Source organism: Cynocephalus volans, chromosome 3 (genome assembly GCF_027409185.1).
Source record: "Cynocephalus volans isolate mCynVol1 chromosome 3, mCynVol1.pri, whole genome shotgun sequence".
In the NCBI taxonomy this organism is placed as follows: domain Eukaryota; kingdom Metazoa; phylum Chordata; class Mammalia; order Dermoptera; family Cynocephalidae; genus Cynocephalus; species Cynocephalus volans.
In genome coordinates, this window is record NC_084462.1 from 23,689,190 (window position 1) to 23,708,901 (window position 19,712).

At 37.3% G+C, this 19,712-nt stretch overlaps 1 protein-coding gene across 1 annotated transcript in view; it reads right to left on the minus strand.

The window, feature by feature from the left end:
• Window positions 1-5,828: 5,828 nt before the first annotated feature.
• The window catches only part of TRIM4 (tripartite motif containing 4), a 28,495-nt gene continuing 14,611 nt past the window's right edge, over window positions 5,829-19,712 (minus strand). The window contains exon 6 of the mRNA XM_063088364.1: window positions 5,829-8,229. Coding sequence (XP_062944434.1) covers window positions 7,643-8,229 — 587 coding nt within the window. The 3' untranslated portion in view covers window positions 5,829-7,642. The remainder of the gene's footprint in view (window positions 8,230-19,712) is intronic.

Consider the following 19,712-nt stretch of genomic DNA (forward strand, 5'->3'; position numbering starts at 1 on the left):
TAAGTAGACACTTTGAGAAGGACATGAACTTAGGGGGCCATGGGCAGAATGCTGTGGATTGATTGAAGTGTGCCCCAAAGTCCATATATTAGAAGCTTAATTCCCACTGTAATGGTTGAGGATAGGAAATCTTGAAGAGGTGATTAGATTGTAGGACCATGCCATAGTGAGTGGATTAAAAACGGTGGTCATGGGTGTGGTTCTGAGGACTTTAAAAGAAGAGCATGAGAGATTAGTTCCTCTCTACTTGACCATTTTCCACCTTGTGAAACCCCTGGGTCACTGTCAGCACCCCCAAGACCTTCACCAAATGTGTTCCCTGGACTTAGCACTTCCCAGTGTCCAGAACTGTAAGCAATAAATTTCATTTTCTTTATAAAATACACAGTTCCAGATATTTTGTTAGGAGCAACAGAAATGGACTAATACACACTTGAAAAGAAGCAGGTACAAAAGAAAATCATTTTGATCTGTGCTGTTTCTTGAGAGCAAAAGGTAAAATTTCCATGTAAAAGATACCTTTCCTATGCAAGAATAAAAGGCAACAATCTTATCTTTGAGGACGAGGAATTGAGATCTGGAGAATACTCAAGGTCTATGTATAGACCTTGTTAGCATAACTCATCATATTTAAGTCTCCTCACATAATTCAGTCACATTTTCACATTTAACAATTCTTTGTCCAATCCAGTACATTATTAATTGACTCAAACTGCTTTACCAAAAATTTGATTCACAGACTTTATAATTAGATCAAATAAAAAACTTAAGGTTTAGCCTTATCTCATTTTGTCAAAAATATAATTTGAATCCAACTGCCTTTTATAAACTGGTGAAACTGTATTACTATGTTTTACTGTCTCATGACTAAAATTCTAAAATGAATGCTATCTTTGTGTGTATGTATTTATGCTTAGATGCGTTTATGAATATGTACATGTATTATGTTGTATATTTTGTCTACATGATAGAGCCTGGCATATTCGGCCAGAAGTCCCTTGAGGAATTCTATTCAGATTGGCTTAAATGTGTACTCACTCATAAAAATTGTTAAAATATATAATAAATAACCCAAATGCCTTTTAGTTCAAGTGACATAAGTAAATCTTTGATAAATAAACTGATACTAAATTTGTTGATAAATAAATAAAAATAAAGATGTCTTCAGAATTGTTAACACATTTTTTTTTTTTTTTGCCTGGGTTTACTGGTCAGCCAGTTTTATATTTGTCTCTGCTAAGTATTTTAAGGTCATAAAACTATAAACCCAGCTTAAAAACAGAATAATATTTGTGTAACTCTTTGATAAGCAAGACTAATTAATATTGTTGGTTTAATAAAAACAGCTTTATCTTCTGAGTTATTGGCAACATACCTACATATTTAACTTTAGGTGAACATCCGATATTCACAGGCTATATAATTGGTTAACAAAAAAAGTAACTTACAATGATGACTAGCTTTGTCTAATATGTTTCTATGATTAATCTACATATAACTATTAAAAATAAATAAGGTAAATGTAAATGAGATAAATGGTTATAAACTTTTCACACCATTTAAAATCTTAAAGTTATATTGTTAAATAGTAAACATTTATAAAATATCTGAGTCATTTCTAAATAAAATACTAAAACATTAATTACTAAACATAGATTCAATTTTGTTTACTTTTAGCTTCTTAAATTTTATACAAAGACAAAAGATATTTGGGTTTATTAATAAAACATATTTATGAGATATTGATATACAATAGTTTGAAATTACTTATATCCTGGGTTTTTACTAAAAATTAAGGTTACCAAAAATTAAAAGTTCTAATTAATATATGTTACCCTATACACAAAATATATAAAAATTAATTTTTGTTCATGTGAAGGTTTATGAAGAATGGATCTTATAAGACAGTTTCATGCTTGATCAGATAGGCTGGGATTGGAAAGGAATTGTTTACAAATTTTTCAAAAAATTGAGAATCGGTGTCAAGGATGCACTGGAGTCTAGTCCTCTATGTTTAAAACAAGGTTTTCTTAAAATGCTGATATGCTCTTAGTAAAAAAAATTACAAGAGGTTTTGATTTTAATTCTGAAATCTGTTTTCAACCATCTTCCAAATTACGGCTTTTTCCTTGTTTTACAGTTTCTACCTAATTTCATGTTGGAAGTGGTGTCTTCATTTTAAATGATCATTTCACTTCTCACGGTAGAATTTTTCTCTTAAGTCTTTCCAGATTCACATCTCAAGGGTTCAGCTTTTTACTCCATCTCACTACATGTGATTTACAGGCCATGCTTTATTCCTTCTGTTCTTCTTTCTTACTCTCCTTAAAAAAGGTACGTCTTTTACTTGACTAAAGCTTCTATTGTGGCCTAGTGCTGAGAATGTTTGTCTTAAAAGCCTAGGACAGGCCTTTTTTCTCTAGTATAGACTTTTTCTGTGCTCTTGGCTTTTTCTTGATGTGTCTAATTTGTTCTATATAACCAGACAATTTCACGTGCTTTTACTTTGTCTAAAAGCTATGCATTGCCCTGCTCAAGGTACTGGTTTTCTTGCTTATATTATTCTTCTATAATATGGTGTACATTCATAACCTTACACACGCCTCTTCCCATATCTAATTAAATTCAAGTACCTTTTCATAAGGCTTGATTTCCAAGTTATCTAGCTTGATTTCCAAGTTATCTAAACAGGCTTCCCATAAAGAGAAGCAGCCATATTAACGGAGGCTTTTCTTTACATTTTAAGCCATCAGCCTAAGAAACAAAGATTTTGTGTTTTAATATAGTTTCTTGTGCTTTATACTGTCTTTATGAGGTTTTTTTGATTATTTAGAAAAACTGAACTTTGAAAGTGTTTTTTATTTACATTCTGTAACTTTTCTGTATTGCTTTTGAAGTTTTTGATTATCACTCTAATGAATACTATCTATTAATGATGTGATTCTATTTTAATTAAATATTTTAAACCTTTTAATATCTTTGAAAAATTTCACCAAAATCAAATTCTAATTTAGGTCTTTTTGACCTAAACTTGACTTTGGGATTTTCCAGTTGGGCCCCAAAGCCTTCAAAAAAATTGTGTCTCATTAGGCTTACTTAATAAAATCAACCAAATAATAATGTGATACTAAGTTTTAAAAATTATATTAATGTAAATGTTATTAATGTAAATGTTTTAAGGATTATATAAAATTTATTAGTTTAATGTTTTGGTGTGATCCTGTCAGTCACGATTCTGATTGTTGTCTTAAAATGCTGTATACAATAAAAATAATTAAATTTCCTTGTCAATTCGTGAATTTTCATCGGATTTTAACCAAGGCTATTCTAAGTTTTTAATCTTCAGTGCTGATTCTTCTTTAAAGGCATCTGCAATCACATTCATAAAAAAGACTCTAACAAGCTTTCTTAAATGCAGGTTTTTTAATAATTTTAAGATTAATGAAGTAACTAAAAATTTCCATAAAAAACTGATGGGTTCATAAAACTGCTCATCAAGATCAAACACACAAAAATTAATTACATAAGATTAAACAACTGATAAAAATTATAATTTCTATGACTTTTATTTAAAATATTGTTGGTTCTTAAACAATGTTTTCCAGATTATTAAAAAAACTTTCTCTCATATAGTTTACAACAATTTAGTATACTTTTTATGAACAAAAATGAAAATATTTACTTTTTCTTCCTACTTGATCACTTCAAAATTTAAAAACTATTCATGGCTATTTATATAAGTTCTATAAAAACTTGTTTTCCTTATAACAGGATGCAATTTAAAATGTCAATTACTAAGATTTGACTAAGCTATTATATTTTAAGTTTTTTACAGGTACTACAGATAAAAGCTAAAGCTACTTTGATTTGGCTCCCTATCCTCAACATTTTCTACAAAAACCCAATCTGGAATTTGATCACTGTTCTTGCTACACTTATGTAAATAATCAGGCCACTATTATAAAACTAAATTTATTGTGCAAATTAGTCTTACTGTATCTTTGGTAAATATTGGGATGTCTATAATACACCTGGCATTAAATTGTAGCTTGTGCATTGTTTTTAAATTTTTATTATCTACCTGTAAATGAACTGGATCCTAAAGTCTTCTAGGTTCCTCCAATCCATTTTTTCCACTAAATTAAGAACAAAAGTTGCTCTTTCCTAAAGCCCTATAAACTAAAACTAAACAATTTCATATAAATTTCAAAAGACAAGCCTCATGCCTGATGTATGGGCCCCCCAAAAAGTTCACTAAACCACCTGAGGTCATAATCAGAGACATTCAAACTATGAACCAGAACAAGAAGTTGACAGTTTCATGCTGTACAGCTCTTCCCAAGACCACTGAAACAAGACTTCATATTATAATAAGGCTCTTACCCCTCTTAATGCCTACATTTTTCACTTGGCAAAATGATGCTGTAATTAAAATTTCATCATCAGTAACTACTATAGGTAACCTGACAAAACCTAACCTAAAAAAAAATTCTTTGGTCCACCTAGTGGGTAACTGCCAATACCCCTAGCAATACTTTTTATTCAAATTGTACTAGTGGTCCCTTTTATAGAGTTGACACTGTCTGCTTTAATTCAACCCAGTCATAAAATTCTACTCAATAGCTGCAACAGGTCTCATCCAGTTCCCCCATGGTCTTTTGATTTATGTACCTGGTTGCCCTTAAGCTTGGGCTCTTGATTGAAAACCATTGTACAAACTGAATTTATTATATCGTTGCGATTATTTTTTACATTATGATATTTAAACTATGTTCTTGTTGCTTGTGTAATCTTTGTAAAGCCAGTTCTTCCAATAGGATAATGTTAGCCCAATGCCCAAGATGATTACTAACACATGTGGGACTAATAAGGTAACACCTGATGCTGAACTCTAGATAAATCTGCCCTGCGGGAATTTTTCCTTCCTGCCTTTTTGCTGCTCAAGTATGACTCGTCCCTGACATATACTCCCATACTCCTCCCCACCCTCACACCCCCACCCATCTCCACCCCTCTGATGGGACAGAGACAACCTGGGACAGGGTCCATCCCAGCACTGAGGGACAATTGAGCCCAACTTCAAGATGATTCATCAGCAATGCTTTCAGGGAAAGGTCTGATCAAAATGGGGAAATGTGTTAGTTAATTATATAAACGGGGTCATTCTTGTCATACTCAAACTAGATCAGAGTTGAGGGGCCAAGGAGAAAAAGCACTCATGGCACATAGTATCTGCTCCCCAAATGTTCCACAAGCACAGCTGTTGAAAATTATCTACTATACCCCTAGGGCCAGTTTTACCTAGTTACTGCTAAAACAAACTGCTGTGACTCAAAGATTAGTTTTACCTATTGTCCATCATTCACCAATCAGAGCTTGTCAACTCCGCAAAACTATTGCTGTCAATGAGCTTTCTTCCAAAACAATACATAGCACTTCTCTAATAAAATTCCCAAACCTTTCTTTGTTCTTTGGACATACCAAAGACCACCCTGATCCGTGTGTTTGCCCTTAATTGCAATTCTGATTCCCAAATAAAATGTTTTGTTTAGATTCATCTCTATATTTTGCTCAACTTTGAGACCACCAAAGATTTAAAGGGAAGTCAAGGGATAAAAAAAGTGTTCACCAAGCCCACTTGAAGTCAGAGAGCAAGAATTTGTAGTAGATCCAATCAACCTTGGAACAGTACAGAAGGAAGAGTGGAGGAAAGGTACTGATGAGTTTTCCAAGGATTGGAAATTAGCAAGGCAGGTTCTGGAGGAAGTCCTGATGGGCAAATTTATTCATCTCCTGGGGCTACCATAAAAAATTACCCACCAACTGGATGACATAAATACAAATTTATTGTCTCATAGTTTTGGAGGCTGAAGGTCAGAAATCAAGATGTTGGCAGGGCCATGCTCCTTTTGAAGCTTCTGGGAAGGATTCTTCCTGGCCTTTCTCACCTGTAATAGCCTCAGGAATTCCCTGGCTTGTGGCAGCATAACTCCAATCTCTGCCTCAGTCTCCCGTAGCCATCTTCCCTCAGTGTCTTCACATAGCAGTTTCCTGTGTGTGTATGTGCATATGTGTGTATATACAAATTTCTCTCTTATTAGGATACTAGTCATACTGGATTAGGGTCCACTCAAAAAACTCATCTTAACTTGATTACATTCACAAAGATCCTATTTCCAAATAAAGTAACATTCACAGATAGATAGAACTTCAACATATCTTTTTGGGGAACACAATTCAAACCATAACAGAAAGTATCCCGGAGAATTAAGAACTCAGAAGAAATTGTTGAATGAGGGGGTTGCTCAGGTTGAACAGAAAAACAAGGAAGGATAGAGTGGGACATAGGATGGGGAACATGTTCCAAATTCTCTACAATAAGTGCACATGACTTTTATAACCAAAGAGAAAAAATCAGATTAAAAAAGTAACTATCCAGTAATTGTCACAATTCTGTGTACAATCTCAAACAGAAATGTAAAGTGAATAAAACACACACAGGATAAAAACCATAAAACAAAAAGGTGAAATAAAGATGATGCTGGCCCACAACCAGCATTCAATAAATGCTTACAAAGAAAAGAAGAATAGAAACGAGCATGGGCTTTCATCTCAGACAAATCTGGATTTTAATCCCAATACCCCCATTTGTCAGCTAAGCAATAATGAGCTAATTACTCTAATGGTTTCAGTTTTGTCATTTGTACAAATAGTTCAATTTCCATTAACAACCCTGTACATACAATATATGACTCTGACAAATGTACACCACAGTGAACAGGTGAGGGCAGAGAAATAGTCAGGAGAGCAGCATGGCAGAGCAGGAAAGATTTCCTCAACTTTCTGGTCCAGACAAGTGGGGAATGTCAGTATTTACTAGAAAGAAGAGGTGGGTTCAGATCCCTGTACCAGCCAGCCACCGAAAAAAAAAAAAAAAAAAAAAGACAAGCATTGCATGACGACAGAAAAGGATTCTATAAATTTGTCAAATTTAAGAAAAAATTAGATAAGCCTATACCATGGGATGTCCATGCTATATGCCTGTAGTACCCATTAGGGGAATTCAGACTGTAAGTAACCAAATGCAACTAAAATTGCCTTATATAATAAGGGAGTAATTATCTCATATAACAAGAAGTTTGGGATTAGAGACATCTCAATGTTTAATGATGGCAACAAAGCTTGTGTTTCTTTTCCCTTTCCACTGTTCCTGTGTTCTCCTGAGCTGCTAACATCAGAAGTGGGGCTATATCTTCCCAAACATCTTTTAAAAATCTAAAAAGACATCCCCCAAAAGCACCTTGGAAAATTTCCCATCCCATCTCCATTGGCCAGAATTAGCTAACATGGGACTGCCTCTTCTGAAGTACATGCAGGGGGAATACCAAACAGTTCAATTAGGAAGACCCAGAAAAGGTGGCAGGAATTGGGGGATTCACTACCAGGAAGACAGCCAATGAGGACTGCCATATCTGTGTATGCACAGGATATGCAGGGACCTGAACAGAACATGAAATTGGAATCTGAATGGACAGTACTGATGGACTACCCGGGATACATATAAAGCAAAAGAAGAGGGCCAAAGAATGTATGTCCCTGGGCTGGGGTATATGGAGAGATTCTTGGGCAGGGAAAAATAACCTCACTTCCCATCAGGCACTGGTGGGAGGACTAAATATGCTAATGGACTCAACCAGAAAAATGGTCGGAGGCGTGAGACGAAAGAACAAGAAAAAGTGTGTAGGTGGACTCCATCCACAGCACTATAGAATGAGACATTCCCAGCCCCATGATCCAGATAAACCCCCACCCGGTGAAGAGGTGACTCTTGATTGGTAGGAATTACAGGGAGGCTTGTTAGAGGCCGATAGCCAGCTGAACTCCAATAAATAGCCCAGATTCCCACATGGGGTGATATTTTTGAACTATCAGTAATCCCCATGACATCCTCCCGACACACCCCCACAGCAATCTCCAGGTTATCTTTGTTCTCAACTTCCCAATAATGTTTCCCTGAAGTGAAAACGTTTTTTCCCAGAACACAGGGTAAGTGTTGAAATCTCTCTACAACATGTGTGGTCTTCTGAGGATTTCTCCATCCACTAAAGTAGTTCCATGCTGTAGAAAATACTGGCAAAGAACCGGCTGATGCTCCGTTTTTCACATATCTCCCTTCCTGGGAGATGACAAGTTTAGGATGAGCTGTGTCTTCAGCTAGGTTAACAGCCACTGCAGAGAAAATGAGAGCTAAGATAAATAATGCAACAGTTTATCGTCAACCCTCCTCCAGAAATGTCCATCTTTTCCAGCTTTGGTTTCATCTTTCTCCTCCTAAATACTGTTAGGGAGAAGACTTCTCACCGTCTCCCAAATGCTCGTTAGGTGCATTTAGCAACCTGAAATCCTCATTTCCCTTCTGCTCTAAAGACTAAGACTTAGAAAACAGGGAGCTTATTATTTCATGACCCCAACGCTTCACAATCAGCCTAAGATTTGGAGACATTAACAAATCCTGACTTCTTGAATCAGGACCAGAACCAAAGTTGTTGACTTACAGATTCTTTGTACAGCTACACACAGATGTCACACAGAAGAGAGATTAATAAGGTCCCTCTTCACAAGTTCTAGTTGTTTAGTAGGCATCTCCACAAGTCCCCAACAGATAATTCAAAACTGAACTCATTTTCCTATGCTCTCTTCTACCCACTTGAGACTAATCCTCTCACATGCAGACATCTTGTCTTCTATGTTCTCTAAGGTGCCAGAGCATTACCATTACCTGAGCACTCGTGCTTCAAAATCTTGAGCTTATTTTTGATTCTTCTGACCCTCTGTGGCTAATTAGACACCAAGACCTACCAACTCTAGCTCTAGAAGAGGAAATATCACTCAGGTTCTTTTCCTCTTCTTCATTCCCATTGCCACTGTCTTCACTCCAACCGTCAACATCTCTCACCTTAATTGTGTCAATAACTTCCTCCCTGGCCTCCCTGCCTCCAAATTCCCCTCCCTCCCAGACTCTCCATGTCTCTCTAGTTTGTGTTTTGTTTTTAATCAGGAATGGATGTTGGATTTTGACAAATGCTTTTCCTGCATCAACTGAGATGATCATATGGTTTTCCTTTTTTAGTTTACTAATATGGTGAATTACATTGATTTTTAATTGTTAAACCAATCCTGCTCTTCTGGGATAAATCCCACTTGGTTGTGATTATTGTGTGCTATACTATTAATAATACATTGTTCAATTCAATCTGCTAAAATTTTCTTTAGAATTTCTGTATCTACGTTCATGAGAGACGTTGATCTATAGCTCTTTTCTCTTGTAATATCTTCATCTGATTTTGGTATCATGATACTGTTGGCCTAATAAAAAGAATTGGGAAATGTCCCGTCCTCTTCAGTTTTTTATAAGAGTTCATGTAGAATTGGTATTTATTTTTTAAATGTTTGCTGAATTCACCAACGGAGCCACTTGGGAAGGTTTTTAACTGTAACACCAATTTCTTTAATAGAAATAAGGTTATTCCAGTTATCCATGTCTTCATGAGTCAGCTTTAGTAATTTGTTTTTTTAAAGAAATTTGTTCATTTCATCTATGTTGTCAAATTTATTGGCATAAAGCTGCTCATAGTATTCTATTATCCTTTTAATATCTGTAGAATCTGTAATGATGTCACTTCTCTCATTCCTGATGTAATGTGTGCCTTCTCTTTTTTCCTGATCATCTGATTAAAGGTATGTCAATTTTGTTGGATATTCTCAAAGCACCAGCTTTTGGTTTTATTGGTTTTTCTATTGTTTTTCTGTATTCTATTGTAATAATTTCTGCAGATTTTTATTATTTCTATTCTTCTATTTATTTTGGACTTTACATATTCTTCTTTTTCTAATGCCTTAAGGTGGAAGCAGAGGTCACTGATTTGAGAACTTTCTTCTTTCTAATATGGATAGTTAGTAGCATAAATTTCTCATTAAATACTGCTTTAGCTGCATCCCACAAATTCTGACATGTTGTTTTCCTTTCCATTCACTTCAAAGTATATTCTAACTTCCCTTTTGACTTCTTTAATGCATGGGTTATTGAGAAGTGTGCTATTTAGTTTTCTAACATTTGGTGATTTCCAGGGATATTTTTGCTACTCAATTCCAATGTTATTGTTGTCAGAGAATACACTTTTTATGACTTGAATCCTTTTGAACTTATTGAGAATTATTTGACGGTCCACCTTGATCTATCTATATCCTTGCTCATTTGCTACCTATTGTTCTAAAAATTATAGAAAGTAGTGAAAACTCCAACTATAATTATTCATTTGTCAATTTCTCCTCAAAGTTCTTACTTTTTTAAAATCTATTTTGAAGTTCTGTTGCTAGGTCCGTAAATGTTTAGAATTATGTCCTCTTAATGAATTGACCCCTTTATCATTAGGAAATGACCTTCTTTATCTCTGGTAATAGTCTTTGCTATGAAATCTACTTTAATACTAATGTAGCCATTCCAGAGCTCTTTTGATTAGTATTAACATAATTATCTTTTTACATTCTTTTGCTTTGAACATATATGGGTCTTTATATTTCATGTGTTTCTAATAGCACATAGCTGGGTCTTACTTTTTATTTTTATTATTTTATTTTTTTTATCGTTTTTTTTTTTTAAATTTTATTTTGTCGATATACATTGTGGCTGATTATTGCTCCCCATCACCAAAACCTCCCTCCCTTCTCCCTCCCCCCTTCCCCCCAACAATATCCTTTCTGTTTGCTTGTTGTATCAACTTCAAGTAATTGTGGGTGTTATATCTTCTTCCCCCCCGGTTTTTTGTGTGTGTGTGTGTTTAATTTTTAGCTCCCACGAATAAGTGAGAATATGTGGTATTTCTCTTTCTGTGCCTGACTTGTTTCACTTAATACAATTCTCTCGAGGTCCATCCATGTTGTTGCAAATGGCAGTATTTCATTCGTTTTTATAGCTGAGTAGTATTCCATTGTGTAGATGTACCACATTTTCCGTATCCACTCATCTGATGATGGGCATTTGGGCTGGTTCCAACTCTTGGCTATTGTAAAGAGTGCTATGATAAACACTGGGGAACAGGTATACCTTCGACTTGATGATTTCCATTCCTCTGGGTATATTCCCAACAGTGGGATAGCCGGGTCGTATGGTAGATCTATCTGCAATTGTTTGAGGAACCTCCATACCACTTTCCATAGAGGCTGCACCATTTTGCAGTCCCACCAACAATGTATGAGAGTTCCTTTTTCTCCGCAACCTCACCAGCATTTATCGTTCAGAGTTTTTTGGATTTTAGCCATCCTAACTGGGGTGAGATGGTATCTCAGTGTGGTTTTGATTTGCATTTCCCGGATGCTGAGTGATGGTGAGCATTTTTTCATATGTCTGTTGGCCATTTGTATATCTTCCTTAGAGAAATGCCTACTTAGCTCTTTTGCCCATTTTTTAATTGGGTTGCTTGTTTTCTTCTTGTAAAGTTGTTTGAGTTCCTTATATATTCTGGATATTAATCCTTTGTCAGATGTATATTTTGCAAATATTTTATCCCACTCTGTTGGTTGTCTTTTAACTCTGTTAACTGTTTCTTTTGCTGTGCAGAAGCATTTTAGTTTGATATAATCCCATTTGTTTATTTTTCCTTTGGTTGCCCGTGCTTTGGGGGTCGTATTCATGAAGTCTGTGCCCAGTCCTATTTCCTGAAGTGTTTCTCCTATGTTTTCTTTAAGAAGTTTTATTGTTTCAGGGTGTAAATTTAAATCCTTAATCCATTTTGAGTTGATTTTAGTATACGGTGCGAGGTATGGATCTAGTTTCATTCTCCTGCATATGGATGTCCAGTTATCACAGCACCATTTGCTGAAGAGGCAGTCCCTTCCCCAGTGAATAGGCTTGGTGCCTTTGTCAAAGATCAGATGGCAGTAAGTGTGTGGGTTGATTTCTTGATTCTCTATTCTATTCCATTGGTCAGTGTGTCTGTTTTTACGCCAGTACCGTACTGTTTTGGTGATTATAGCTTTGTAGTATAGCTTAAAGTCAGATAGTGTTATGCCTCCAGCTTTATTTTTTTTGCTCAGCATTGCTTTGGCTATGCGTGGTCTTTTATTGTTCCATATAAATGTCTGGATAGTTTTTTCCATTTCTGAGAAAAATGTCTTTGGAATTTTGATGGGGATTGCATTGAATTTGTATATCACTTTGGGTAGTATGGACATTTTCACTATGTTGATTCTTCCAATCCAAAAGCATGGCATATCTTTCCATCTTCTTGTATCCTCTCTAATTTCTCTCAGCACTGGTTTGTATTTCTCATTGTAGAGATTTTTTACCTCCTTGGTTAACTCAATTCCTAAGTATTTTATTTTTTTGGTGGCTATTGTAAATGGGCAGGCTTTCTTGATTTCTCGTTCTGCATGTTCACTATTGGAGAAAAGAAATGCTACTGATTTTTGTGTGTTGATTTTGTATCCTGCTACTGTGCTGAAATCATTTATCAATTCCAACAGTTTTTTTGTAGAGGTTTTAGGCTGTTCGATATATAGGATCATGTCATCTGCAAACAGGGACAGTCTGACTTCATCTTTTCCAATCTGGATGCCCTTTATTTCCTTCTCTTCTCTGATTGCTCTGGCTAGTACTTCCAACACTATGTTGAATAGGAGTGGTGAGAGTTGGCATCCTTGTCTAGTTCCCGTTCTTAAAGGAAAAGCTTTCAGCTTTTGCCCATTCAGGATGATATTGGCAGTGGGTTTGGCATATATGGCTTTAATTATGTTGAGATACTTTCCCTCTATACCTAACTTATAGAGGGTCTTTGTCATGAATGAGTGCCGAACGTTATCAAATGCTTTTTCAGCATCTATAGAGATGATCATATGGTCCTTGTGTTTGAGTTTATTAATATGGTGTATCACATTTATTGATTTGTGTATGTTGAACCAACCTTGCATCCCTGGGATCAATCCCACTTGATCGTGATGAATAATTTCACATATGTGTTGCTATATTCTGTTTGCTAGTATTTTAGTGAGGATTTTTGCATCTATATTCATCAAGGATATCGGCCTGTAATTTTCTTTTTTGGTTATATCTTTACCTGGTTTTGGTATCAGAATGATGTTTGCTTCATAGAATGAGTTTGGGAGATTTGCGTCCGTTTCAATCTTTTGGAATAGTTTGTAAAGAATCGGTGTCAATTCCTCTTTGAATGTTTGGTAAAATTCTGCTGTGAATCCATCTGGTCCTGGGCTTTTCTTTGTTGGGAGCCTTCTGATAACAGCTTCAATCTCCTTTATTGTTATTGGTCTGTTCAAATTTTCTATGTCTTCATGGTTCAGTTTTGGGAGCTTGTGTGTGTCCAGAAATTTATCCATTTCCTCCAGATTTTCAAATTTGTTGGCATATAGTTGTTTAAAGTAGTCTCGAATGATTCCTTGTATTTCAGATGAGTCAGCTGTAATATCGCCTTTTTCATTTCTAATTTTTGTTATTTGAGTCTTCTCTCTTCTTTTTTTTGTTAGCCATGCTAATGGTTTGTCGATTTTATTTCTTTTCAAAAAACCAGCTTTTCGATTCATTGATCTTTTGTATTGATTTTTGGGTTTCAATTTCATTCAGTTCTGCTCTGATCTTAATGATTTCTTTCTGTCTGCTAACTTTAGGTTTGGATTGTTCTTGTTTTTCTGGTTCTTTAAGGTGAAGTGTTAGGTTGTTCACTTGCCATCTTTCTATTCTTCTGAAGTGAGCGTTTAATGCAATAAATTTCCCCCTCAATACTGCTTTTGCAGTATCCCACAGGTTTTGGTATGATGTATCATTGTTTTCATTAGTTTCAATAAATTTTTTGATTTCTTGCTTGATTTCTTCTTGGACCCATATGTCATTAAGTAGAATGCTGTTTAATTTCCATGTGTTTGTATAGTTTCCAGAGTTTTGTTTGTTATTAATTTCTAGTTTTAATCCATTGTGGTCTGAGAAGATACATGGGATAATTCCAATTTTTTTGAATTTATTGAGACCTGATTTGTGACCTAATATGTGATCTATCCTGGAGAATGATCCATGTGCTGATGAGAAGAATGAATACTCTGAGGTTGTTGGGTGGAATGTTCTGTAGATATCTGCCAATTCCAATTGGTCTAGAGTCTTGTTTAGATCTTGTGTTTCTCTACTGATTCTTTGCCTAGATGATCTGTCTAATATTGACAGTGTGGTGTTCAGGTCCCCTGCTATTATGGTATTAGTGTCTATTTCCTTCTTTAGGTCTAATAGAGTTTGTTTTATAAATCTGGCTGCTCCAATATTGGGTGCGTACATATTTATGATTGTTATGTCTTCTTGATGGATCAGTCCTTTTATCATTAAGTAGTGTCCCTCATTGTCTCTTTTTATGGTTTTTAGTTTAAAGTCTATTTTGTCAGATATAAGAATAGCTACTCCAGCTCGTTTTTCTTTTCTGTTTGCATGGTAAGTCTTTTTCCATCCTTTCACTCTTAGTCTGTGTGAATCTTTATGGGTGAGGTGGGTCTCTTGTAGGCAGCATATAGTTGGGGTCCTGCTTTTTGATCCAGTCAGCCAGTCTGTGTCTTTTAATTGGGGAATTTAAGCCTTTTACATTGAAAGGTGTTGATTTATTCCTAGCATTTTATTGGTTGTTTGGTTGTCTTAGGTGTCTTTTGTTCCTTGCTTTCTGATTTACTGTTTGGTTTCTGTGTTTGTTGGTTCCTTAGGTTGTAGATAGTGTTTTTGTTTGCTTGTTTTCTCTTCATAAATGCCATTTTTATTATACTAGTGGGTATTGATTATTCTTGGGTTTTTATGGCAGTGGAAGTTATTTTTCAGGAACCAAACCCAGTACTCCCTTGAGGATTTCTTGTAAGGGTGGTCGTGTGGTACTGAACTCCCGCAGTTTTTGTTTGTCTGAGAAATATACTATTTGCCCTTCATTTCAGAAGGATAGCCTTGCAGGGTAGAGTATTCTTGGCTGGCAATCTTTGCCTTTTAGTATTTTGAAAATATCATCCCATTCCTTTCTAGCTTTTAGGGTTTCTGATGAAAAGTCTGATGTTAACCTGATTGGGGCTCCCTTATAGGTGATTTGACGCTTCTCTCTTGCAGCTTTTAAGATTCTCTCTTTGTCTCTGAGTTTTGCCAATTTGACTATGACATGTCTTGGAGAAGACCTTTTTGGGTTGAATACGTTTGGAGATTGTTGAGCTTCCTGGATCTGAAGATCTGTGATTTTTCCTATACCTGGGAAGTTTTCTGCCACTATTTTGTTGAACATGTTTTCAATGGAATCTCCATTTTCCTCCCCTTCTGGAATACCCATGACTCGGATATTTGATCGCTTAAGGTTGTCTGATATCTCTCTCAGATTTTCTTCAATGTCCTTGATTCTTTTTTCTTTCTTTTTGTCTGCTTGTGTTATTTCAAACAGCCCATCTTCAAGTTCAGAGGTTCTCTCTTCAACTTCGACAAGCCTGCTGGTTAAACTCTCCGTTGTGTTTTTTATTTCGCTGAATAACTTCTTCAGTTCAGCAAGTTCTGCTACATTTATTTTTAGGACATTGATTTCGTTGTACATTTCCTCTTTCAGATCCTGTATACTTTTCCGCATTTCATCATGATGTCTAGCTGAGTTTTCTTGTATCTCATTCAGTTTCCTTAGAATTATCACTCGAAATTCCTTGTCAGTTATTTCAAGGGCTTCTTGTTCTATAGGATCTAGAGTTTGAGATTTATTAACTTTTGGTGGTGTACTTTCTTGATTTTTTTGTATTTCTGGTATCTTTTTTGGGGGGGTTTATTCATTGTGGCAGGGGGTTTCACAGACCACCGGTTTGAGACTAATGACTAACTAGGATGTTGCTGTGGTTGCCAATTTCGTATGGCTCCCTCGGTGACTGCTCAGTTGGCCTCTAGTGCCTTGTGTGTGTGGTTGCCTCGGGTCTTGGGCTTCTCCGGGGAGCCACTTTTCTGGTCAGCTTGGACTCTGCTGGGCTGGTGGATCACGTACCACAGGGTATGTGATCTCTGTTGAGCTTTCACTTCCTGTGCAGGACTTCTCCCTGTTCCGTGTGCTCTGTCCCAGGCTGTTGGATCGTGCAGTGGCGACCCCACCGGGTGTGTGGTTTCTGTTGAGTCTCCGCCTCCCTGGCCACACGTCTCCCCACTCTGTGCGCACTGTGCTGGGCTGGGGCGTGTCTTCTGCACCCCTCGTCTATCAGCTGGACCTTCAAGACCCTGCTCGGCACCACCTCGCCCAGGAAGTCTACCAGGTTTCTGCTAGGCACAGATGACCGGTCGCTCTGGGTGCTTTTGTAGCACTGTGTAGATCTTTCTCGGGTCTTGTTCACCTTTGTATTCCCCCGGCATAGACCCAATCTAGCGCCTGTCTGCAGCCTGTTCTCTGGCAGGTTCATGCGGACCTGGGAACTCTCCTACCATACTATTCCCAACCAGAAATTCGTTAGGCTTTTTTCCGAACTGGTGGCCGCAGAGATGGTATCTTCCTCCCAGTAACAGGAAGTTTACCGGGGGCCGGAGTCCAGGGTGTGGTGGAGTGACAGTCGGCCCTCCCGTACTTCCTTGTCCTCCCGACACTGGCCGGGGACGCCCCACGCCACCAGCCCTGCCAGAGAACCACGGAGGGAGTGGGAGGGGAGGCCGACCCGCAGGGTCCAGAAAGCCCCGCGCTGGGCCAAGCAAGTGGGAAGGCTCAGTGACGGCTGAGCTGGGCAGAGCTGCCAGCACCTGGGAAAATGGAGGCAGCCCCGGTGCGGTGAGTGGCCTGGTGGTGCAGGCGGGAGCTGGTTGGTCGTCAGCCCCCCACACAGAGCTGGGCCAGGGGTCACTCACAGTGCTTTGCCAGGTTGGGTGCTCACTCTCTGCTTCTGGTTTGTCGCCTTTACCGTTCGCGGCCGCTGCCGCCTCGGGCTGTTCAGTCGCGGCACGGCTCGGGCGCTCCCACGAATCTTCGTTAATGCCGGCCTGAAACCTCGAATCCTGAATAGGGCAGCTGGCCGCCTTCAGCGCAGCCCCGGCCTCCGGGATCCTGGCTGCATCCACAGCAGCCCTGGCGCCGTGTTCCCTGTTTAGAGACTCGCTTTTGCAGCTAAGAAACAGTTCTTTTCCTGCTCCACACGTCAAAGCTGGTGCCTGTAAGTGAGGCAGCCTCTCCTGGGTCTTACTTTTTAATCCAATCCAACCAATCTCTGCCTTTTGATTAGGGTATGCAGAGCACTTATATTTAATGTGATTATTACTATGCTTAAGTTTATATCTACTATCTTGCTATTTCTTTTCTATTTGTCTTATTTGTTCTTTTTTTCCGCCTTTTTGGTTAATGAAGTATTTTTTATGATTCCGCTTTCTTTCCTTTGTTGATTAGCTATAACTGTTTTACTTTAATGGTTGATTTAAGGTTTACAGTATACACTTTTAATTGATCGGTTTACTTTCAAGTGATATTATACCACTTCACATACAGTAGAAGTGTACAATAGTATACTTCCATTTCTTTTCTCTCAATCTTTACACTATTGTTTTCATGCATTTTACTTATAAATATGTTACAAACCCCACAATACACTGTTTTGTCTGTTTGAATGGTCAATTACTGTATACATCAGGATTCTCTAAAGAAACAGACCCAATAAGAAGTTTATTGCCGTATGTATGTGTATATGTATATATGTGTGTGCACGTGTGTGCATGAGATTAATTATAAGGTATTGGCTCAAATGATTATGGTAACTGGCAAGTTCATATCTCCTGTGTGGGATGGCAGGCTGAAGACTCAGAGAGAGCCTATGTCCCAGCTCAAAGGCCATCAGGCAGTAATGGTCAATATTGAAGGTGAAGTCCAAGAGAGTCAGTTGCAGACTTCCCTCTTGCTCTGCGGAAAGGTCAGCCTTTTGTTCTATTCAGGTCTTCAACTAATTGGATGAAGCCCACCCACTGTATGGAAGGGAATCTGCCTTCCCCAAGTCTACCGATTTAAATGTTAATCTCATCCAAAAACATTCTCACAAAAACATCCAGAATAATCTTTGACCAAATATCTGGGCACCCTGTGGCCCAGTGTATCTGACAAATAAATTTACCACCACAATTACTTTTCAAAGAGATTTAAATTACAACAAAAATGTGTATTTGTTCATGTCATTTACCGTTTCTGGTACTAATTTATTCCTTTGTATAGATACAGATTTCATCTGCTACCACTTTCCTTCTGCCTGAAGGACTTCATTTCACATTTTTTGAAGTGCTGGTCTACTGTTAATAAACTCTTTCAGCTTTTCTATACCTGTGAACTTCTTTATTTCATCTTTCTTTTTGAAAGATATTTTTGCCAGTAATAGAACTCTAGGTTATGTTTTTCCTTTCAGGACTTTAAAGACTTTGCTCAAAAAAAATAAATAAAATAAATAAAATAAATAAAGACTTTGCTCACCTGCATTGTTTCCAATGAGAAATGTAATGTCAACTTTGTTTTTGTTCCACTGTAAGCAGCATGCTCTTTTTTTGTAGTTGCATTTAAGGTTTTATTTTTATTGCTAGTTTTGAGCAAGCTGATTATGATATACCTTCGTGGACTTTTCTTCATATTTCTCGTGCTTAGGTTTTGTTGAGCTTCTTGGATCTGTGACTTACAGTTTTTGTTAAATTTGGAAAATCTTTGGCTGTTATTTCTTCAAATATTTTTCTTGTCCCATCTTCATCTCTACTCATCACCTTTAGGGACTTTAGTCACCATAGATAAGGCTGCATGAAGTTATCCCACAGGTCACTGATGCTCTTTTCATTTTTTAAACTCTTTTTTTCTGTGTGTTTTATTTTGCATAGTTTCCACTGCTCTGTTTTCAAGTTCATTAATTTTTATTTTGCCATGTCTAATCCACTATTAATCCCATCCAGAGCACTGTTCACCTCAGTCACCATAGTTTTCACCTCTAGAAGTTCAATCTGGGTATTTTTAGTACCTTCCATGTCTCTCTAAGCCTCTTTACAGAATACAGTTATAACATGGGTTTTAACGTCCTTCCATGCTTTTCCTAACATCCATGTCAATTCCGGGTCAGTTTTAATTGATTACTCTCATTATGAATCATTGTTATCCTATCTTTTTGCATGTCTGATAATATTTGATTGGATGCCAGACACTGTGAATTTACTCTGTTGGGTGTTTGTTCTTTATTCCTATTAATTTTCTTAAGCTTTGACCTGGGATGCAGTTAAGTTACTTGAAAACAGTCTGGTCTTTTTGAGTCTTGCTTTCATGATTTGTAAGGTGGGTATAGAGTAGTGCTCAGTCTAGGACTAAGTATCATTCACTAATGAGGCAAGATATTCTTAAGTACTCTACCCAGTGCCCCACGAATTAAGAGTTTTCTAATACGGCTAACAGGAACAGGCACTGTTCCTGGCCCTGTGTGAGCACCAGGAACTGTTCCTTCCAATCATTTTAGAAGTCTCTTTCTTCAGTCTCAGGTAGTTCACGGGCATGCGCTGATCAGTACTCTGCTGAATACTCAGGGAGTCCCTCTGCAGATTATCAGGGTTCTCTGTACAGCTCTCTCCTCTCTAATACTGTCCAGTACTCTGCAAACTCTCACTGCTTTGTTCTACCTGGACTCTCAGCTCTGTCCTTCAACTCAACAAGTCTGCCTGGCTTTCCCTCAGTTACTCTTCC